Consider the following 24,229-nt stretch of genomic DNA (forward strand, 5'->3'; position numbering starts at 1 on the left):
TATGGTTAACCAAATATAGGTTTACAAGGTACATCAAATCGTTACGACAGATGGAAAATATGGTTGAGACCACTAAAATAATTTTTTTTTTTGCAAAATTATAATTTTATTTTTTAAATTTAATTTAATTTGTCTAAGTCTTTTAAGATTTTTTATTTATTTTTAATTTAATCTTTTAAATTATTTTCTATTTGCTACTTACGTTAACCTTTATATTCTAATTCGTTTCTACAAATACTTTTTTTAATGGTTGTGAAAAAATGTAATTTTGATGGTAACTTGTAATGTCCTCATCAATTTAATTTATCTTCTTATTTTTCTCATCTTCCAAGCTTAAATTTAGAAGAAAAAAACTCATAAAAATATGCATTTTAAATTAGTTGATGATAGTGACATCTATCCAATTTTGGCAATTAAAATTGTAGATTCAAGTTTAAAAGAATTGAAAAATCAAAAAATTGTAAAAATCCAATGAAAACAAAGGAACGAGTTTGAAATTAATTGACATAAAATAAGACGTAAAAACATTGAACACTACTACCAACTATTCCGGTGCATCTAATTTTATTCTTCTACTAATTAAAATAGTATGTTCAAATTTAACAATAACATTTAATTTTTTTTCTCTTTCCTACACTTCAATTTCAATTTCAAATATATATCTATCTTTTCCTCTTTTTTTTTTTTTTTTTTTCTCTCACAAATTCATCTAAAAAATCGACGCGTATGTAAAGAAATACAATTCGTCGAAGCAATTTATTATTTTGATAGTTTCATATTCATTATTTTTTCTATTATTTGTATTATCAATATTATGAAATTTAAAAAAAAAATGGTAAAAAGGAGAATGTAAAAGAAAATAAATCATAAAGTTTTTTGAATTGATAGAATGAACAAGATTGTTAATATATATATATAAAAGATGGCTTTTTATATAACGATGCTAAGACAATTAATATAACTAACTAACGATGAATGAATATAAGTAACCACTAATCTAAAACAATTTAGAACATAATCTGTAGTAATTGGCAAGTGACAGAGAGACAGAGATTAGGCCCTCCATTTGTCTTTTTGATTAGAACGGTGAGAAGTGATCAAAGAGAAAAAGTAAATAATTGTCGGGGGTCCATCCTCTAAAATCGAAACAAATGTTTTACAGTTGCATGTCATATGTCACTAATCCCAACTAACAAATACACCATTACTATTTACTTGCCTGCCTTTATTTTATGTACGGTTTCTGCTTTTCATTTCATCCTAAGGTAGTAACTATTTATATTTATATTTTTTCTTTTTCTTTTTAATTCATTTAGTATTATTATGTTTTCAAAGGAGAAATGAAAAGAGCTTAAGGTCTAATCAAGCATTCAACTCTTCTTTTCAAGAAAAAAACCAAACATTGCTTTAAACCACTGGCTTATTTAATTTTTGTTTTCATAGAAAGATGTAATGCACATAATACAATAGGGACCGAATCGTTTTAAATTTAATTTAGTATCGTAAGAAATAAAAATAGGTAATTTTCTGTTTTTTAAACTGTTGTATTTTGTGGCGGTTCAGAACCGCCACTATAGTGAAAACGAAAAATATGTTTGTACTGGTGGCAAACTGCTGCAAATACAAAATTATGAAATTGTATGGTTGTTTTAAATGCGGTCCAAAATGCCATGAAATGTTAAGTGCATGGAGGTGGTTTGAATCACTATTAAAATTATGTGACAATTTATCAAACCGTTGCAAAAAATATCTAATAATGCTCAGATCGGTCCGGTAACAATAATCGTCACTAGATTATTCCGATTCATTTTAACAACAATTATAAAACAAATTATAACAATTTTATATACCAAAAAATGCATGATTGTCGACAACATAATTTAAAGTTTTGAGAAATTACACTTATGACCGTTTATGTTTTCAAGATTAAGTTAACAATATAATGAAATGTTGATTAAATAGTTAAGCGATTAAAAACATAAATATTTCATTGTTCGTAATAAAAAAAAAGACATTATATAGACCAGATTAAAGGAGTTAGTCATCCAAAAATTAAGATTCATTTCTTGTTGCAAATATTCGCTTGTAGTATACCATATTTCAATGGATTGGCGTAATTTTTTTTACCGCATGGATATTCCATAATGATTATGTTTTTCCAAAATCAAACTTTTGTTGTTCAACATTAATTCATCACGGTTTATTCATGAACAATTATATAATTAATACTTTATAATAATTAATTATTATCAATTTATAACTAATTAAATAATTAAAGAAATATTTTTCGCTATAAATCTATCTATTTATATTTATATGACATTACTCTCTCTAAAATGATCTAACTGTTCATAATACAAAATACTCTACTTACTTATTATCAATTATTGCTGCTATTGAAAAATTAAAATTGTGTGTAACTCTCAAAATCTTTTATATTTTTATACATACAAAATACTCTACTTACTGTTTAACTGGACTATTACCTATTACATTAATTTTTTTAGCCTCATTTTTTTAAAAACTGTCTCTATCAAAATAAGTTTTACCAAAATCTAAATTTTAAAAAATCACACACATCCCAAAGAAACCAAACTTGATTTTCCCCCAATGTCTTTGTTTGAGGTATCTTGCCCAAAAAGCTGTGTTTTATAATCTTTTTACAATCTGAAAGGGACCCCATGCATGCTAGATTTTGACAAAGTGCTAAAATTGCTCTTTTTCAAAATTGATTAAAAATAACCCCCTATCAACAGTATTGTAAAGTGGTTTAATAGTTCCATCCTTGGTAATGTGACACTACAATGGTGCATGTGCATGATCATAATTATTTCTTATTTCTTCTGATACAAAAAGAATGATGATGATATAAAATTTTCAAGAAAACACAAAAAAAAAAAAACAAGTACCACTAATAAAAGCTCTGAAACTAGTGATAGTAACTTTGAGGAAATGAGAAATTTTTGTGGAGTCAGAGACAGAGAGACAGAGGAAGAAAACAAGCACATGTGTGTCTCTCTTTACCGATGTGAAAGAGTTGTTGAGTAGATAGAATTCTAATTATTCTTACTTGTGAATATCAAATTCTTCTGCTACTTTGTCTACTCAAATTTTCTAACTTTTCTAATCAAACAACATCAATCTCTACCACAAAAATATATATACACAACTACATCTTTTATTTTGAAACAAAAATTTCTAATATGAAATTTAATAAAATTATTGTATAGTATAATAATAAAAAAAAAAACTGTTAATCAAATATAACTTGTAAAATAGAAAACTATGATAAATGAATGTCTTTAAAGATTTATCCTTATTTCAAAAAAAAAAAACTGTTAACCTATTCTTTCAAAATCATGTAATAAAGGTTACAATTTTGAATAGTTTTTAAATTTTATCCATGATTTAATATATATAGTAACATCGATGTTTTATATTTTTAAAAGTTACCATGTGGATGTGTCAATGTGTGATATGTGACATGCCCGTGAGTGTTTGCTTTCTGAAAAATGAAATGGTCGGCAATTTGTGTACAGTTGGAGAACAATCACAGTTTTGGCATAATGTTTGTGGTAATCCGTGAGAGCATGATTGCAGTGAGAGTGATGAATGTGAGTCCATTAGCTAGTGATTAGACAAGATAGCCAAATGAGGAGTTCAGTTCCACGTGTGAGGGATGAAAATAACTGTGGTTTTATTGTCACGAACTCTTATGTTGCTTCTAACAAGTTTTTTGATTTTTGAGTAACAGAAACGTTACCAAAAGGTTGGTCCGTTCTGTTTAGTTTGCTGTATAGTCTGTTTTATATTCATTCGCACATTATACAGATTAATTTATCTGTGAATAATAGTCAACTGTGATATGTTAGTTTCTGCTCTATCTAAAAAACTACTATTTAAATTGATTTTATAAACTTGTAAGTTAAATGATATAAAAAACTTAGTAGTAAATTGTAAGTATCGAGAAACACAAAATCATAAATGATTCTTAAATTTCAAGCCAACATTAATAGTATTAAGTGTTTAATCAAAATATGATTGAAATATATATATATAAACTCGCAAATTTCAAACTCACAATATAAACGGTCTAATTCATAAAGACTAAAATTTAAATATTTCAAAAAACAATATTCATAACTTGTGCAGATTGCATATTAAACACTCCGATATATGTAGACCTTAATTCATATATCCACCTCTACAAATAACTGATAAATCAAATTATTCATTTTTCAATAAATTTTATAGACTCGTTGATTTAAATACCGATAAACTATCTTTCAAGTGGTCCATCATATAATTTGTGTTAAACATCACTACGGCAATTCGTGACTAACTTCTATTTTAAAGGGCAAATATTTTACCTAGACCCAAAAAATACAGATATAATAGTCTAATTAATATTAAATATTTAGCCAAAATAATAACTAATAGAAATTTATAAAACAGGACAAAGCTAAGTTGCGCTATGTAAAATGAATCTATAAATTAATAACTAAATTCTAAAAAAGTTTACAATGATAAAAATGTTCCCAATATCAGTAAATAAATCAATATATTAATTAGTTACGACTCTCTACGGTCACACAATTCTATATTTTTTAGGACAAAAAATTCATGTTGAAAACATAGTGTCCAACTAATAAAAAGTTCAAATTAGAGAATATAGATTTTCAAATTCTATTATTTGTGATGAAATGATAAATAATGAAATAGTTCGATAAATTTTCTTTAATATTTTATTTATTTAATTTTTTTCATTATATTCTATATTAAAATTTAGACTAAATGTCACTCGTGGTCCCGTAACTTAATTTCGTTAACATTTAGTTCTTTATCTTTTTTTTTTCTTTTGTATTGGTCATTTATGTTTTTAAATAATTTCAGCGTTAGGGTTCCATTAAGATAAATGACTAAATTGTTAACCGAAATTAAATTAAGAGAATACGAGTGATATTTAGATTAAAATTTATAAACTAAAATGTTATAGTTTTTTATTTTTAGAACGTCACAAGATACATCTAGGATCGCTTTTTCTCCTAAAAAATTGCATTCATCATGTCATTTCTTTTATGATAAATGATTAATTATTAATTTAATAAATAAAAATAAATAAATAAATAATCAAATTATATTAATAATTTCAATAAAAATACATTTGAAAAAAATACATCAAAATTAATATGGATAAGTAGATGCGCTAAAACAAATAACGTAATATATTATTTTAATAATAATTCCTTCTATTTTGTCTATTTTACAACCTATTGTTGATAAATTAGTAATTTCATCATATTTTGTTAACAACTTCATTCTATTTTTTCTCTTATTTTAAAGTTCTACACCTAAACAAACAATTTGAACTTAAACAATAGGAGTTAGTTATTAACAAAATATAATAAAATTACTAATTTATCTCCTGTACACTGCAAAATAGAAAAGAGTTATTAAAATAACATAACACGTTATTTGTTTTGGCATATCTACTCACATTAAATTTAATTTATTTTTTAATTGAATGCATTTTGTTTTAATTTATTAATATAACATAGTTTGTTTAATTATTATTTTTTATTAAATTAACAATTAATCATTTGTTATTAAAAAAAAAAATAATAAATAGCCACAATTGGTATAAAAGGATAAAACAAATCATTCATTTGATCTTATCCTCGTCTTGCAAGCTCTTGACGGTAAGAAAAAGTATGACATTTTGATATATATAAGTTTTAATATAGGTATAATGAAGAGTTTTGAACGAAAATGTGATATTAAAAAAAATATCCATGAAGATCAAATATATTTCAAAAAAGAAACTTCTACGAAACATCGACAAATTAACATATTTTGGTACTATTAAAATTTAATCATTAATAGTTGAATGACATCTCATCTATATACTAAAATTATTTATTTAATTAATCTTTATAGCAGTAATACATATTTAGACAAGTTTTACAAAATTAATGATTTAAAAAATTTATAATACTAATATGCACTCTATTTTTAATTGTATTGTAAAATTTGTTATTTAAAAATATCGAATACGTAAATGAACACTTCATAAAATATATCTATACGGACACAACCAAATATTAGTCTATTTATAAATCTTTTTAAGATTAACCATTTTTGGATACCATAGATCAAACAACAACTTCACTAAATAAAAAGATTTGAATAGTATATTACACCTGAAGAATTTTTTAGTTCTATTACATTGAAATATTCAAATCATTTTGTGATAAGGACTTGAAGTTGTGTTTAACAAATTTATCTAAAACATTTTATAACTTTTATAATCTTGATAGTTGTTTTCTTAATGTATGCCCAACTAATAGAATATTATTAAATTATCATATTTTTGTTGTCCGTTTTAAAACAAAAAATCTAAATTATTAACTGCTACAAAAAAAATCTAAATTATAAATTATTAAAATTTTTATCAATGATCTACTATGCTACAAGGTAAATTAAATTCTTGCTTTGATTTCTATCATATATAGTTTTGTTTAAATATTTTGATCACAAACAAATATTTATGATTTTGTAAACAAAAAACTAATACAAAAATAATAATATTCAAATAATTGAAGAAGAAATACATCTCGCTAACATTTTTTTATATAGAGAAAGTGAACTTATTTCCTTTCATTGTTAATGATAGCATGAATACAATTAGAAGGATGATAATAAAAATATGGGGTAGACTCCAATATTCTTGCTAAGCAATAAGAGTGTATACGAGTTGAAATATTTTTATTTTTTCTTTCAAATTTGATATTCGATTATGAGTAGACGGATAGAATTGAGTTGGTAGGTCACAAATATTTTTTTAAAAAATATTGAATTAAATTTAAATATTTCAATCTCTCAAATATTATATCATTTAATATTTAAAATATATCAATAAATACAAAAAATTACATAATCAATTAAACTAATAATTAATTTTTAAATAAAATTCAATAACTAAATTATATTTATTCATAAATAAAAATATATGTCATGTCAATTGATTAAACTCATAAGTCTATAAGTTTAAAATATTAAATTTATTTTTCAAACAAAAAGTTATTAAATCATATTAAAACTCCAAATTAAATTATTTTAAGTGACTAGATTCAAGTATTTATGCCTACCTTACCCATGAACACCCTTGAGTGTATGGGAGTAAAGGATTGCTTTGCACTCCTCATCAAGTAAATTTCGAAGCTCATTCACGTATGTTGAAGATTTAAGGATAGCAGACACGACAGTTTGACTATATCATTCAAACATGACATGTATCTACTTTCTCGGGAAGTTCGCATTGCAGAGAGGAAGGAAAATGATTCACCTTCTGCTGGTGTGGTAAACTACTAGAATAAGCCATAAATATATATATCTAAAACTTAATGTAACTAACTCTAAGCATAACTAATTATGCACTAATATTCCTAATAATAACTGTGACGGAAGCCGATTCAGTGGCAGTAGATTGCCCCCGATTTTAAAATGAATCCCTTACCTCTGATAATTGAATGATAAAATGAAAATTTTGATTCATTAGAAACGGTAGGGGTGGACACGGACCGGAGGTCCAACCGGAACTGACAAAACCGTATAGAGAGTGAAGCAATCGGGCAGATGGAAGTAGGATCACGGGTCAAAATTAGTTTCATTCGACTTTATTTGGACGGGTGAGGGTGGTGAGATTCAACTTTGTTGGTATCCGAAACTGACCGAATATGCAACAAATTAACCTTGCACCTCCTCTCAATCTTTCCCCCTCCTATGCTCTGGTTCGTCTTCTTAGTAGTAGGTTCCAGACAAGATTTTCCCAACATAACATTGTTGTTGATTCTAGATTTGTTTTAGTCTCATCTTAATCTCTCTTATTTGTTAGTCTTTACATAGATCTAGCAATTATTGCATCTCTTATCTTCTTCAAGACCAGATCTGACCAAGTTTCTACCTATTTCCACTATTCACTCCATTTGCTCTTTTTTAGTTTTAGTTATTGTATTTATTCTAAATTTGAAATGCTTTTGTATCTATATTAATTTTATCAGTTTCTTTTTTATTATAAGAAAACTTTTATAATCAAATTTTTAGACTTTTTTTACATTAAAGTCGTCCAACCATCAAACCGATTCAAATTATCCGACTATCCGTTGAAACCGTCAAACCGCCACCCCCGTAACCGATGCTTCAAACAGTCAGAGATGGGCCAAACATTCTCAACCGCAGATTTCCTTCGGTGTGCCATTTTCAAACCGAATCCGACTGTTGTCCACCCCTAAGAAACGGTAGTGAAGAGTGAAGAGTAATGGCGTATCTCAATCATAGAACCTGGATGGAGTTATGTAGTCGATACAAATCCAACTTTATATATATAATGTTCAGTTAATAAATAATAGGCTAAATTACATCTGTGAATAATAGGCTAAATTACATCTATGAATAATAGGCTAAATTACATCTGTGATCCCTTAACTTAATTTCAGGTAACGTTTTAGTCATTTATCTTTTTTTTTTCGACTTAGTCCTTTATTTTAATTTTAAATGACAATTTGATATTTTATGTTTTAAAATTTTAACAATGTTATCCTTTTTTATACAAAAATTCAAAAAAATAAAATAATCAAAACTCATAAAATTAATTATATTCTTCAATATAATACAAATTTAATCAAATTCGTAACGCAAATCTTCAAATAAATTCATATTTTCATACTTTATTTGATATTGTTAGGAATAAAGGACTAAATCGGAGAAAAAAATAAGATAAAAGACTAAAACGTTACCTAAAATTAAATTAAAGGACTACATATATAATTTAGCATAAATAATGATATTATAAGTTATAGAGTAAAAATAGATGGTCAAAGGCGCTAAGATCACCTTGCAATCATTATTTGACCGCGGAAATTCATTTCCGTTTCGAAGATATAACATTGAAGCTACTTAATAATGTTTTTAAGCACCAAACATAATAAATAGCCCATGTATCGACACAAGACATGTCAAATGAAAAAGATATATTTTCTTTATACAGAAAAGAATAGATGAATTAGTCTTATGAAACCAACTAAGGATTATACATCCATAATACGAATTTCGATTATAAAAAATAAGAATTGGATATGAAATGATTTTTTTTTCTTTCTTATTCCTAGCTTCTTCATCTATTCATTAGTGATGAATGGTTTAAAATTAATTTTTTTTAATCTAAATTTAATATATAATTCAATTTTTTTTCTTTATTTAATAAAATAAATATTTTTCACTTATATTTCGTTTTTTCGTCTTGATGCGGTGTTTGATTTTCTGTATTTGAGCAATGTTTGTTTGATTCATACAATAATTTTAACGTTGTCAATATCATAAATCCAAAGATATGTGTATTTTGGACATTTTGAATATGTTATATTTATAGGTTTTATCACTATTTTAATATTTTGTTATTTTATACTATTAATGTGAATATTGTAAATTTATTTACAAATTCATCATTTTTTGATTTAATAATTTTGAATTCTATTGTCTTTGATTGATATAATTTTTATTAATTTAATTGAATAAAACATTTTCTTTAGTAAAAATAACAATAAAAATACAAAATAAAAACTACTTGTTTAAATAAATAAACATAAAAATCATAATTCTAGACTAAAAAATAATTATAATCCACCTCGGAGGATAAAAAATAGAATTTAGAGTTTTTTTATTTGAGAGAGACACCGGCTTATCAAAAAGTTTTATATACTACCGACAAACATGTATGCTTAATTTGCATCACAAGAAGAAATTGAGATCCAATAATAATGGTTGGCCCTTAAAATTATGTTCTAAAAATATTATTAAAATATTAAAAAGCTCTAGAAAAAAGATTGATTTAATTTTAAGAAAAAAAATAAAATAATGAAATTAACTGGTTGACACGTGAGTGATATATAATTTTTACTTGAATCATGACAAATTTCTTTTGGCCATGATATAATAGATTCATATATTATACATTTTCTATTTTTATTTTAAAACAAAATACTAGTAAGGAAAATTTCTTTTTATTTTTATTTTCTATATCAATAAATACTTATATTTTTATTTTAAAAATATAAAGAAAAAATTAATTACAATATAAGGAAAATTAATTACAATATTATAAAGAAAAAAAGGAAATGGGAGGGAAATGGAAGTGAAAGAAGGTGAGATGATGAGAGGAGCAAGCCTTGTGTGATTCCCCTGATACCTTACCTCTTTCCCCTTTTATCAAAACGCAGAAACTTCTTCGCGTTTTGTGTTCACCGGAACCTCACATGAAGAGCGCAGCGCATTCTACCGGAGTCTCGCCGCCGACGGAGGAGATCGAATGGGAGATGCGTCCCGGCGGCATGTTCGTACAGAGACGCGAAGCAGGTGACGATGATCAAAGCAATGGACCTATGATCAATATCAGTGTTGCACATGCTTCTTCTCATCACGAAGTCTACCTCCCAGTTCAATCAACTTTCTGTGAGTCTCTTTTATCTTATCTCTTCACACTATACTACTCTCTATGCTGGTTTTGTGGCTGAATTTTTGAAACATCAGTTTTCGTTTTACTTTGCTGCTTGTTATTGGCATTTAATTCTGTGATTGTTTGATTGTTTTAAGTTAATTTTGAAAAGCTAATTGTATTTTGTGCGTAATTGTATTTTGTCGTTATATTAGTTCTTGAAATTCGTGAAATGAAGAATAATTTGATTGAAAATAAACTATGTGAAGTGTAAAATTTTACTTTGCAACTTGGATTACGGTGACCGCGAGAGGGATTGGATGTTGCACAAGTTTTTATTTTAATTTTTATAACCATGATATATAGGTACAAAGCTATGTAGCTCCGATATTTCATATTGAAGAAGTGTCCAGTTTTCATCATGTGTCAACTCCGACACTTAATACTACACCTACACGTGTGGCTACATTCAATTAATTTCTATTTTGTGAAATCGTTACTGATGTCTACGTATTATTGTCAATATGGTGTTTGGTGCTTGTGTCAATGCTTCATAGGTATGAAGTATACACTGTCGTTTCATGCTGACTAATATCCGATGCGTAACTTGGTAGACACACAAGGTGAATTCTTTTTTCCCAACCAGGTTTTATACATAAGCAAGACCCAGAGATCAAACCCCTGGCCACTTGCTTAAGGTGTTCGAGTCCCTTGCCATATGAACCAATCACATGTTGGTAAAAGATAAATGTAAATTTCCTTTTTTCGGAGCTAATACGACCGACATTATATATACCTGGAATTGATTTAACCATTATTCACTCTGATATTAGTTGAAATTTGGGTTGATTTGGTGTTGGTGAATGCATGGTTCATCTTATGTGAGTTGATGTTGGTGGAGAGATTCAATGGATAAAAGTTTTGGACCTTTCCACCTTGGTTGTGGAGTTGGTTTTTTGAAGGGTGGTGTTATTATTAAGGAAAATTAATTACAATATTATAAAGAAAAAAAGGAAATGGGAGGGAAATGGAAGTGAAAGAAGGTGAGATGATGAGAGGAGCAAGCCTTGTGTGATTCCCCTGATACCTTACCTCTTTCCCCTTTTATCAAAACGCAGAAACTTCTTCGCGTTTTGTGTTCACCGGAACCTCACATGAAGAGCGCAGCGCATTCTACCGGAGTCTCGCCGCCGACGGAGGAGATCGAATGGGAGATGCGTCCCGGCGGCATGTTCGTACAGAGACGCGAAGCAGGTGACGATGATCAAAGCAATGGACCTATGATCAATATCAGTGTTGCACATGCTTCTTCTCATCACGAAGTCTACCTCCCAGTTCAATCAACTTTCTGTGAGTCTCTTTTATCTTATCTCTTCACACTATACTACTCTCTATGCTGGTTTTGTGGCTGAATTTTTGAAACATCAGTTTTCGTTTTACTTTGCTGCTTGTTATTGGCATTTAATTCTGTGATTGTTTGATTGTTTTAAGTTAATTTTGAAAAGCTAATTGTATTTTGTGCGTAATTGTATTTTGTCGTTATATTAGTTCTTGAAATTCGTGAAATGAAGAATAATTTGATTGAAAATAAACTATGTGAAGTGTAAAATTTTACTTTGCAACTTGGATTACGGTGACCGCGAGAGGGATTGGATGTTGCACAAGTTTTTATTTTAATTTTTATAACCATGATATATAGGTACAAAGCTATGTAGCTCCGATATTTCATATTGAAGAAGTGTCCAGTTTTCATCATGTGTCAACTCCGACACTTAATACTACACCTACACGTGTGGCTACATTCAATTAATTTCTATTTTGTGAAATCGTTACTGATGTCTACGTATTATTGTCAATATGGTGTTTGGTGCTTGTGTCAATGCTTCATAGGTATGAAGTATACACTGTCGTTTCATGCTGACTAATATCCGATGCGTAACTTGGTAGACACACAAGGTGAATTCTTTTTTCCCAACCAGGTTTTATACATAAGCAAGACCCAGAGATCAAACCCCTGGCCACTTGCTTAAGGTGTTCGAGTCCCTTGCCATATGAACCAATCACATGTTGGTAAAAGATAAATGTAAATTTCCTTTTTTCGGAGCTAATACGACCGACATTATATATACCTGGAATTGATTTAACCATTATTCACTCTGATATTAGTTGAAATTTGGGTTGATTTGGTGTTGGTGAATGCATGGTTCATCTTATGTGAGTTGATGTTGGTGGAGAGATTCAATGGATAAAAGTTTTGGACCTTTCCACCTTGGTTGTGGAGTTGGTTTTTTGAAGGGTGGTGTTATTATTCGATGATTGAGTTTGAATTTAAACACAATAATACTGTATTGTGTTGAAAATGGTGGACTTTGCTGCACATTGATATGGTTGAATCCTAAACAGTTAGATATATTGGTTTATTTTCTTTCAGGTGTAAACTGCTTTTTGTTGAAGTGGAACTTGTAATGACATTACTAGTGGTTGAAAGTTTTAAACTTTTTGCCTGGACAAGCTAAGTCCTTTAACTTGATGTAGCTAATACATATTAGTGACGGCATATGATGGCATGCCACTCATCAATCTTTCTTTCTTACTGAACAAATATGGTGTTAAGGTAGACTGTAGGTATTACTGTGTTACAAAGAGTGGCTTTCCATTTAATTTGCTTTGAGTTCACTAGTTCCGCTTTCACCATAGTTGCCGCATTGCCTATGACATTTTGTGCTTATATTTTTACGAAACACGATCACTTGGTGTTGGAGGCTTGATGACTTGTGCCATATTTTATTGTCCATTTGTTAACGCTTTCGCATTTTTTTTCCATGGATCAACAACACTTCCATGTCACTCCCTATACTATATTGTAGGGAGTGATCGATTACCAAGAATAGAGCTTAAAGTAAAAAAATTGACATTGAAATAATGAGAGAGTTTTTGTGAAAAATTAAAACAAGGGGGGAGGGGAATAAGTATCTCCTGATGTACTCACATTTATATCAAGATTACGTCTTTCTTACTCTCGGAAAGGCAATTTTATGACCACAAAGCTGCTGCAAGAAGAAGGGAAGAAAACAGAATCTTTAGACCATATAAATTATAAAAATATATGTACAGAGAGAACATTCACTTTTATCTTTGTTTACTTACTAGCTTAGGTTCTTTATACTCACAGTTGATATCCTTAGTTGGCTAGTGGCTAAGCTAGTTATGTGACAAAACAAAAGAACTATGTTGATTAACCTGAAAGTTCGGGGACCTTAAGAAAATTATATGATTTATTTTCATTCTAAGAGAATAACTGATTGACGTTTTGCATGCATCAATTGTATCTTGATATGGAATATGTTTGGGGAAACTAAGCTTGTTTTTTATTTTACAGATTACAAGTTGCATATACTCTAGAAGATATTTTGTTTCCATTAGTATGTGGTATGTGTCTGTCTTACTTTAGTCTTTAATAACAGGGGATGTTAAGAAACTGCTTGCACACAAAACTGGTTTAAAGCCTGAACAGCAAAGACTCTTCTTTAGAGGTAAAGAAAAGGAGAATGAAGAGAATTTGTATATGGAAGGTGTGAAGGACAAGTCAAAGCTTTTGCTTTTGGAAGATGCTGCTAGCAAAGAGAGTAATCTTGAGGAACTTAGAAAACACAATGAAATGCTAAAAGCTTCCGAAGCTGTTGCTGCAGTCAGATCAGAGGTGGACAAACTTTGTGAGAGGGTGAGCCCCGTGTTTCCCATATTATTTTGTTCACTATAGAAACATAATAACCAGAACTAGAGAATGAAGAAAGTACTGATTTTAATTTGCAGGTGTTGGCCTTGGAGGTAGCTGTGGATGGAGGGACCAAGGTTTCTGACAAAGAGTTTATTGTGTCCACAGAATTGCTTATGAGGAAATTGCTGGAGCTGGATGGTATTAAGGCTGAAGGTGAAGCGAAGCTGCAGAGAAAAGCTGAGGTAATGTTCATGGTATTAAAGAGTTACTGACTTTTTTTTTGAGTCATTAAGAGTTACTGACTTGAAAGTTTAATTATTTGTCCATTAATGTTTATGGTAGGTCATGGAAATTGGTTTCCCTTTCTCTCATCTTTGCAGTATGAATTTTAAAGCAACACTTGTATTATTTGCTATGATTTTTGTGAAGTGGTATGCACCACGATATGCTGTTGTTCAACATTCATTTCTAGAGCAGTTTTCTTTGATGCAATATGGCTAAATATTGTTGTGAAAGCATGTGGGTCAAAGCTTTGTGTCCTTATCCTAGTAGAATCTATGTATTTAAGATTTTTGTTTAGTACTTCATTTGCAATGGATATGCAGGGTTAGAGAACGATATGTGGGTGATAATTCATCAAAAATATATTTAAGTTAGTGTACAAAATAATGTGATTGCTATGATTGTTTACATTGCAAGTAAGACTTTCATAAAATAGATTAGATGTTTGAACAAGGTTCATTATCCTTGACTTCCTATTGCATTAATTTCTTTGAAAAATACTGTCATGCATAGTTTTTTAAGATGAAGCTTTTTGAACTTCTCATTCATTTTCTACCCCTTTTTAGTAAAATTTATTAGCTAGCAGTTTTATGATTAGAAGCTATCACTTGAATGTTAGTTTGTTATAGACTTTTTTCTTGTTGAGGTCATGGCAATTTCTTTTGAAAATGCCAATGGTTCTTGCTGGTCAAGTAATGAGATTTTTTTCGCCAAGGACAAAGGCATTTGAAGTGGCTCTGGAATAAAGTAATATTTCGTGATGTTAATGGGTTATTTGAGAAATGAGTGAATCCTGTTTTCAACCTTTTAAGTTAAAACTATGAATCCTAGATACTCCAAAATAGGAGTTGTATCCGTATACTCCTTGAATATTTCCGGATACGTATAACATATTCTTAATGTATCCAAATTAATTTGATGGTTTTTAAAAATGTTACTGGATATATTTGGGATACTTCGTGGATACGTATTCATTGGGGAGCGATGCAGACAAGACACAATCAGTGCATTACTTTTTTTAAACTCTTGTTATAGATTTTTATAGATTAAATACATTATTTAAAGATTTACTTGTTACATTTTGAAAGAAAAAAAGTGTCTCTCCCATAAACAAAGAGAAGCCTCACATTTCCTTTTTATCTTTGTTGTTACCAGACAAAATGTCCTACCGTTTTTGTTTTGATTACAAGTACTTTCTGTTAATTGTGGTCATTATAGTTATACATTAATAAAAAAATTGTTAATGACTTTTTCTTTGCAAGTATTCTACATCTATATAAAGTTTTTTTTATTAGATTTTATTAACGCATCCAAGCCTGTGTTGTATCTTGAATTTAAAAAGTTTCTTGTTTTTGCGTATTTTTATTGTATCATATATGTGCCTGTACTAGGTATCCAGACTTCATAGGGTTAACATTTGTTAACCAAAATTTTGATGTATTCAACCTCCTCTACCTTTTCCTTCTCACTATTGGGTACTGCAATTGTCTATTTCCATGTGGAAATTTTGATTGTTCTGTACAAAATCCATTTGTGAATTCTTGCAATACAATAATATGCTGCTTTCTAGACATGTAACGATGTTCTCTGGTCTTACCCACCAATGTTTTTCCTGTAAACTAGATACCATTACATTGATTTGTGTTGAGAATCGAAAATTGAAATGCATTTGTCAATGTCAGGCTCAGTTTCTTTATCAAACACTTCCACTCAACAATTTTTCGCATTTTCTCTAATTTGGTGTAAAATGATAAAATCTTGTGCTGCCTAAATCCTTTGCATAGTGATGGACTTCTCATTTTTGTAATCATCATCTATAATTGCATGATTCAAATTATTCTTTGAAAGCCTGAACAGTGGTTTATTCTCCCCTGGACAGGTGCGTCGTGTGCAGAACATCGTTGATACTTTAGATTCTCTGAAGGCAAGAAACTCCAACCCTCCTAGCAATATTGGTAAAGCAGTCTCAGTAACAACCCAATGGGAGACCTTTGGTTCTGGAATGGGAAGCTTAAATGCTCCAACCTCATCATCATCTTCTGCACATCTAACTCAAGATTGGGAGCGGTATGATCAGCTCTGAAATTGTTATGTAATATTAAATTATAAAGCATGTAAAATACCATATTCTTGGACCTTTTTTTTTACAAGGCATATTCTTGGACCTTAATTCTTCATTTAAAGGTCCAATTTTTTGTAGCTTGATTAAGGCAGTATCTATAAACCCTTTGAAGAATACAGAAAGGAAAATATTCTAGATATTCCTGCCCACAAATCTGTTCATGAAATTATGAAAGTTCATTCACTGTCAGTATTGATCTGGCTTGATGGTATGCTAAGATTTCAAAATTTCATCACTGTTTTGAATTTACCATAGTGTATCATCAAGCAAAACATTTATAAATAAATTTGGTCCGTTGTCTACTTTATATACTTTTAAATTTGGGGATGGATATCAAGTAGTATCCGATTTCAATTGAGTTATTATTCTTAGCGAGTGTTTGTTTCCACAGTACAATCAAAGTAAACGTGTTGCCACAGGGAAGCTACAAAATATAGTTTCGACACAGATTGATTAAATCGATATGGTCCAAGTTATAATTAAGAATTAAGATATCTGATGTAATCAATAATTAAGAAATGAAGAATCTCGTACTAGAAGCATCATTATTGATTGTTTGTATATAGCATGATTATTATGGATATAAAGTGTGGTCCAAAGAGACTGCTCAAACTAATGAAAGACTTTTTGAAGGAAAACAAAATGGTGAAATGCTGTTATTATTTTGTCTTAAAAATAAATGGATTCCAAATTAGCAACGAGTGATGAGGGATATTTGGTGTCCCACGAGGTGACAGCTGAACTCGCATTCTCATTCAATTTTTCCAGATAAAACAAACCATTTGGCGTGATGCTTATTTCTTCAATTATTTAATTTAATCTAATTCTCAACTATTCCGAATTTCCGACCCACCATGATACTATCGACATCCCAAATGAACTAATTAAGTTTTCTGTAAGTGACATTACTTTATTGGCGGCTTGGATTACTTTCACAAATGACGTACGATAAATTAAAATAATTAGAAAATGAGGATGACTGTGGTATTCTACTTTTCGTGAGTCGTCGATGGAATTTCGACTTCAAGAGATAATTCACCGAAGAATTGCCCAATTCAAATTTCAAAGATTAAATCATTTTATTATAGTCAAACCTTAATGAAAAATACTTTTCACATTTAATACTATGCCACTCACTTTTTTATAATAGATTTTTTAGAGTCAGCAGCTTTGGACGGAAGTATATTTGTCCTTGTTCTAGTCTTGATGAAATTTTCTTTCTATAGGAAAAGAATAATATCCTTTACACTTACTTGCAAATTACAACTTTGTATTCTACTAAATTACTTGATTTTATTTTACTTTAATTATATGACATAGAAAAATAGACGATTCTCGTCATATGTCTAAGACACTCATCTTTCTATCTGTCATTCAAATCTATTTTTTTAAAGTTTCTATTTATATTAAATTTGGATCAATACTCTATTTCGTAATAAATAACTAGATAATAATAACCCAAAATTATATTTAATAACTAAATCAAAATTGATTCAAATTGATAAGGCTTAGTTTAAAGTGTCCTGGTTTTTAGCATTGTTTGTTATTTGATTTGGTCAAGTTTGTAGTCTAAGTTTGTTTCCTTAATTCTAGCTAGAAAGTGGGCTGTAGTCTGTTATGGCACATTTGTTTTTCTATTTATTAGTTGCACTTTCACAAGGAATAAATGAGTAATTCCCAGAACTGTTATCTTTGCTTTCTCTTGAACTCTTGTTGCATCCAACATTCTGGTATCATAGTTGTGACCTGAGAGATGGGTTCAGAAGAAAACTTTGCAGCAGCCTCCATTCCAAAGTTCGACGACGACTACGACCACTGGAGCATGGTCATGGAGAATCTCCTTCGATCCAAGGAGTATTGGGTTGCTGTCGAATCAGGCTACACAGAGCCAACGAGTAAGGATGGGATGATGGGAGCACAAATAAAAAACCTGGAAGAGATAAAGCTAAAGGATTTGAAGGCTAAGAATTACTTGTTTCAGTCGCTTGACAAGTCAGTTCTGAAGACGATCACGCAGAAGGACACATCTAAACAGCTCTGGGATTCCATGAAGTTGAAGTGTCAAGGCAATGCTCGGGTGAAGAGAGCGCAGCTCAATCGTCTACGCCGAGATTTTGAGGTCTTAGCAATGAAGCAGGGTGAATCGATCACTGATTATTTTGGTCGAGTAATGACGGTTGCAAACGACATGAGGAATTATGGGGAAGATGTGGATGATGTCAAGATCGTTGAGAAGATTTTGAGAACCCTCACTGAGAAGTGGAACTACATTGTTTGTTCCATTGAGGAAGCCAAGGACATTGATCAGCTATCAGTGGATGCCTTGCAAAGTTCTCTGCTTGTTCATGAGCAAAAGTTCAAAGGAAGTGGAGAAGATGAGCATGCTTTGAAGGTAACTCATGAAGAAAGATATGGTGGAAGGGGACGAGGAAGAGCTGCTTTCCGAGGAGGTCGGGGACAAGGCAGAGGCAGGGGTAGCCAACCAAGGAGTAAGGAAACAGTTGAATGTTACAAGTGTCATAAGCTTGGACACTTCCAGTACGTGTGCCAAGCAAACTATGCTGGTTTGGAGGAATCAGAAGAGATGGTGCTAATGGCGTATGTTGACACGCTTGAAGATGATCGAAATGTTGAGTGGTACATTGACTCTGGGTGCAGTAATCATATGTGGGAATTATGCAAGTATGAACCTTGTTGGAAAAGGAAGTGTTTGGTTGACTGTAAAAGGAGTAAATCACCTTGTACGTGATAATAATAATAATAATAATATATTTAAATATTTTTACAATCATTTTCAAAAATACCATTATTTTATATTATATATTAAAAATAAAATAAAAAGGAAAAAGAAATAAAATATTTTTTAATTGATCTGCAACCTGGACACAGTTCACATTGGACACACGTTTCCGTTCCCTAGGTTTTGGTTTTGTTCAACAAAGTTTCCTTTGGTTTTGTTCAACAAAGTTTCCTTTCAACAAAGTTTCCTTTGGGATTCCATAAACCGGTTTCTTTGATTATTTTTTTAGCTTAAATTTTATTACAAAAACAGTATAAAATCCAATAAATTTTTGTTGAGTAACAATCAGAAAACCATTCATCGATTCCTAGTTGGGTGAGGTTTGCTCTGTTTGTTAAGGGTTAGGGTATTATTTTCATTAAATTATTATTATTTATGTTTAATATAATTAATTATGTTTATTATAAAAATTATAAATACAGTTAACTAGTAATAAAGGTCATTTATTTTACATTATAACAATTTTTCACTTATTTACAAAATATATTGAAAAAGGATTATATTTATAATTAATATAAATTTTTTATTCATTTAATAGATTAAGTTAAAGTCAATATATTTTTTTTTATTTTTGCTATTTTATTCTCGTGGTTATAACTAATTCTATTTCGAAAAAAAAAAATCATTTAAACTTGTTTAATATTTAATATCTTTTTTTTAAATAAAATAATAACAAATATTTCTAAATCTCATATTCACAAAATAAATTAATAAAATAAAAATCATAAACAAGTTAATCATAAAAATTATTTATATTTTAATCCTAGAGTTACAACTATAAATTAAACTATGTTGTTAGTTTGGAAACTTAATTTAAAAATAAAAATAAAAATATTCTTAAGAGGATTAAATTAGATGTGACATCTTTTTACTCCTTGAATTTTGAGACACGAGTTGTACAATTCGATCGTCTTAAAATTCATATTTTAAGATAATTATTCAAATCGAGCAAGTTTATTTCTTTATGCTTGTCAAAATTAATTTTTTTTAAAAGAAAATAACAAAAAATACAATTTATTTAAAAGCAATCAACACATCAACATTTTCTTCCAAGAACTACGTAGCTTTGATTTCTCCATCGCACCGAGAGATACGTAAGAGCAAGATCACACTTTTGTCAAGCACAATAATAAAAACTTTTTTTTACTCTTTTAAATACGTTTTTATCTCAAAAAATCACATTTATAAAAAACAATTTATATTCATATTTAATAATAAAAAAAAAAATATATTTAAGTTGATATAATTTTGCACAATTAATTAAAGGTAACCGTATTTTAACGGATGCCGTAGGGTGCTAATACCTTCCCTACGCATAATCGACTCCCGAACTCAAAATCTGGTTTCAAAGACCATTTTTACATTTTTAAGGGTTTCCCAATATTTTCCCTATTTTAAAATAAATTTTGGTGGCGACTCCATTGAATTCGATGAAAACTCGAAATTTTAGGCCGCGACAGCTGGCGACTCCGCTGGGAAAATTTCGAGAGTCAAACCTAAAAATTAATTGTGCATAATTTTTTAACTTTTTTCTATATTTGCTTGTTTTTCATTTTCATTTTCTTTGTGTTTTTATTTTTCAATAAGTATTAGTTGACATTATAATATTCTTTTAGGCTAGTAGATTATTTTTTATTTAATTTTATGTTATTTATTTATCTATTTATTTTATATATGTATATATGTTTTGTTAGTATTATGGATTTATTGAATTATGTTTACTCAACACCTACACTTTTTTAAGTCACACACTTATGAGTGGAACCTTATACCCGGGTTTGAACAAAACTTATGCTTAGTTTCGAGATCGCATAGTGGTAGCCTTCTGGATGTACATCATGTTTGGTTAGCATGAAGATCTCACCTAGAGTTTGATCCTATTGGAGTTATTGTCACTTCAAATAGTTTACCTATTGTTGTTGACAATATTCTAAAATAGGATTATTGGCTCTAGGAACCGTGTTTAGAACAATAGAGCCTCCCTTGTGAGAATTTCACTACATAAGCCAATAGATCCTTTCATTGTAAGAATATCTACAAAAACCAAAAAATTATCTCATATATTCAAGAGTTTATGTATATATTAGTTTCATTCATATCTCATGACATTTTTTTTCTCTCTTTCTAAGGAAAATAAAACATCATAGCATTTTGCATAAATTTTCAGGATTTTTGGGAAATCATACAAACCTTAGTCACGTGTTATTAAACTGGACAATGGGATCTAAAAAAAGAAAAACTTTACTTTTAAAAGTTCAAGCAACCTGATAATATCAATGAAGAATTTGCTATTTCGATTTCTAATCCCCATATTTTCTTCACTAATAATTCGTTCTTGTTAAAAAAATTTACATAAGGCTTATGATTCGCCAACATCCAACTATCATAATTAACTAATTGATTTCATCTTCATTCATATTTTAGTGCATACTCATAAAAAATTAATTAATTAATTTATTTTTAAAAAAAAACAGTTTCCCCGACACCCTTATCGGACTCGTGCAAACTCGAAGATCATGGAAGAACTTGAGCAAAATCAAGAGGTGATGAGAATGGATGTCAACCAATTGAAGGAAAAGGTTGATCAAATCTTAGAAGCTATACAGGCTTTGTCAAGGAAGGGGAATACAAATGAGAAACCTAATAATATTTTTTTTTATTTTAAAAAAAAATACAGAAAAAATCAATAAAGTTGTTTCCCCGACACCCTTATCGGACTCGTGCAAACTCGAAGATCATGGAAGAACTTGAGCAAAATCAAGAGGTGATGAGAATGGATGTCAACCAATTGAAGGACAAGGTTGATCAAATCTTAGAAGCTATACAAGCTTTGTCAAGGAAGGGGAATACTGATGAGAATCCTCCGGCTGCAAATGAAGAACACCAAACCACTCCTTCTCACCCACCAGGCTTTACCCCGACTACCCAGCAACCTCGTACAACAACTATACAATTTCCTATGTACGGTCTTCCACCCGGTTATACTCCACCCTTAGTCGTCAACCCCATGGAAAACAACCCAAACCACTTAAACCCCCAAAACACTCAACCCTCAGAAAATATTCCATATATTGCACCCCAAGTACCCCATTTCGATACTAATGGAAATTGGCATCAACCTCACATTGGGGATGATACACAATCAAAGGAAAAATTCCATGTCTTGGAAGAGCGAATAAAAGCTATTGAGGGGTATAATGTTTATGGCCTTGAAGCTTTCGATATGTGTTTGGTTCCTGATGTGACTATCCCTGCCAAATTCAAGGTTCCTGACTTTGAAAAATACAAGGGCAACACATGTCCTAAAAATCATCTAACTATGTATTGCAGAAAAATGGCATCTCATGCTCATAACGATAAACTTCTCATTCACTTCTTCCAAGACAGTTTGAGTGGGGCATCGTTAAGTTGGTATATGCATCTTGAGCGAAATCAAATTCGTTCATGGAAGGACCTAGCTGATGCCTTTTTGAAGCAATACAGGTACAACGTTGACATGGCCCCTGATAGGATGCAATTGCAAAATTCACTGAAAAATGACAACGAAGCTTTCAAAGAATACGCACAACGGTGGAGGGAAATGGCCTCACAAGTAGAACCCCCATTATCTGAAAGAGAAATGGTTGGTATGTTTATGGATACTCTCCAGTCGCCTTTTTATGACAAGATGATTGGGAGTATGTCATCAAACTTTTCTGCCCTTGTCATGATAGGAGAAAGGATAGAAAGTGGGATGAGGAGTGGCAAGATCGTATGTCCAGCCACTAGCGTGAAACGACCCCAGACGACATTCACAAAAAAGAAAGAAGGAGACGCTAACGCTGTAATGGTAAACCCTAGAGTCTCTTATTTTCCACCCATCAATTCTTATCGACCCCCAAATTTCCAGCCCCCGATACCACAAACTCCTTACATCCCTTATCCATATGTTGCCGCAACCACACAAGCTTCATACCCTCAATATCACCCTTCAAAACCACATTTTTATCAACCACCACCTACCGCATTTTCCCCACAAAATCAATACTCAATCTCGAATCACTACAGACCACCTGTCAACCGAGAAAAAAAGATAACTCGTTTTGATCCAATTCCCGTCACGTATAGCCAATTGTTGCCCCCACTTACTTCAAAATTCAATGGTAGTCATAAGACCAATGAAACCTCTTGAACCACCATTTCCAAAATGGTATAATCCGAATGCCAAATATGAATATCATGCAGGAGCCGTTGGGAATTCCATTGAAGATTGTCAAGCCCTAAAATCTAAAGTGCAAGAATTGATTAATGCAAAATGGATTAACTTCAAGGAGGACAATCCCAACATAGGGAGCAATCCTTTGTCAGGCCATGGGAACGCCTCTGTGAATTTCATTGAAGACGGGATAGACCAATATGCAATAGATGGTCATGTGTTCACCATGGGGTCGTGTGTGGAAAATAATATATCTTTCCCAAAACCATTGGAAATTCTTTACAAAAAAGAGAATTTTAAGTCAACTCATAGTAAGCCAAATGCAATAATTGTCCAAACACCAATCCCGTTTCCTTATGAAAATACCAAGACAGTACCGTGGAAATACGAAGTTACATCCCACTTGGCAGATCATCAACTAAGTGATGGTTGTTAACCTAAAGGAACTGAGGTCACTAACATCTCATGGATTGGTGGAATGACTCAGAGTGGTCGAGTATACACTCCTGAACAACTTAGGAGAAAAGAGGTTAATGGAGAAAAGGGAAAATGAGATATGTATCATGCCATAAAAGGACAAGAGATCGTTAAAAAGACGGTGTCTGAAGAAGAAGCTAATGAAT

At 30.4% G+C, this 24,229-nt stretch overlaps 2 protein-coding genes across 2 annotated transcripts; both read left to right on the forward strand.

Moving 5' to 3' along the window:
- The first annotated feature begins 11,485 nt into the window (after nucleotides 1–11,485).
- On the forward strand, nucleotides 11,486–16,913 carry LOC101497699 (BAG family molecular chaperone regulator 4). The gene is made up of 4 exons (XM_004492417.4): nucleotides 11,486–11,839; nucleotides 13,954–14,210; nucleotides 14,303–14,449; nucleotides 16,369–16,913. Exons 1-4 carry the CDS (start codon nucleotides 11,644–11,646, stop codon nucleotides 16,570–16,572), a joined length of 804 nt encoding a protein of 267 aa, XP_004492474.1. The 5' UTR covers nucleotides 11,486–11,643; the 3' UTR covers nucleotides 16,573–16,913.
- A 1,451-nt stretch (nucleotides 16,914–18,364) lies between these two features.
- On the forward strand, nucleotides 18,365–19,360 carry LOC101488385 (uncharacterized). The gene has a single exon (XM_004492560.2). It carries the CDS (start codon nucleotides 18,365–18,367, stop codon nucleotides 19,358–19,360), a length of 996 nt encoding a protein of 331 aa, XP_004492617.2.
- Nucleotides 19,361–24,229: the final 4,869 nt, after the last annotated feature.

This window comes from Cicer arietinum, chromosome 3 (assembly GCF_000331145.2).
Source record: "Cicer arietinum cultivar CDC Frontier isolate Library 1 chromosome 3, Cicar.CDCFrontier_v2.0, whole genome shotgun sequence".
NCBI lineage: Eukaryota > Viridiplantae > Streptophyta > Magnoliopsida > Fabales > Fabaceae > Cicer > Cicer arietinum.

Excerpts from the sequence above, each read along its gene's own strand:
- LOC101497699 (XM_004492417.4), top strand. The coding sequence starts at position 11,644 with ATGAAGAGCGCAGCGCATTCTACCGGAGTCTCGCCGCCGACGGAGGAG. Across the intron at positions 14,211-14,302 it reads TGGACAAACTTTGTGAGAGG|GTGTTGGCCTTGGAGGTAGC; the intron begins GTGAGCCCCGTG and ends TTTAATTTGCAG. Across the intron at positions 14,450-16,368 it reads AGCTGCAGAGAAAAGCTGAG|GTGCGTCGTGTGCAGAACAT; the intron begins GTAATGTTCATG and ends TCCCCTGGACAG.
- LOC101488385 (XM_004492560.2), top strand. The coding sequence starts at position 18,365 with ATGGGTTCAGAAGAAAACTTTGCAGCAGCCTCCATTCCAAAGTTCGAC.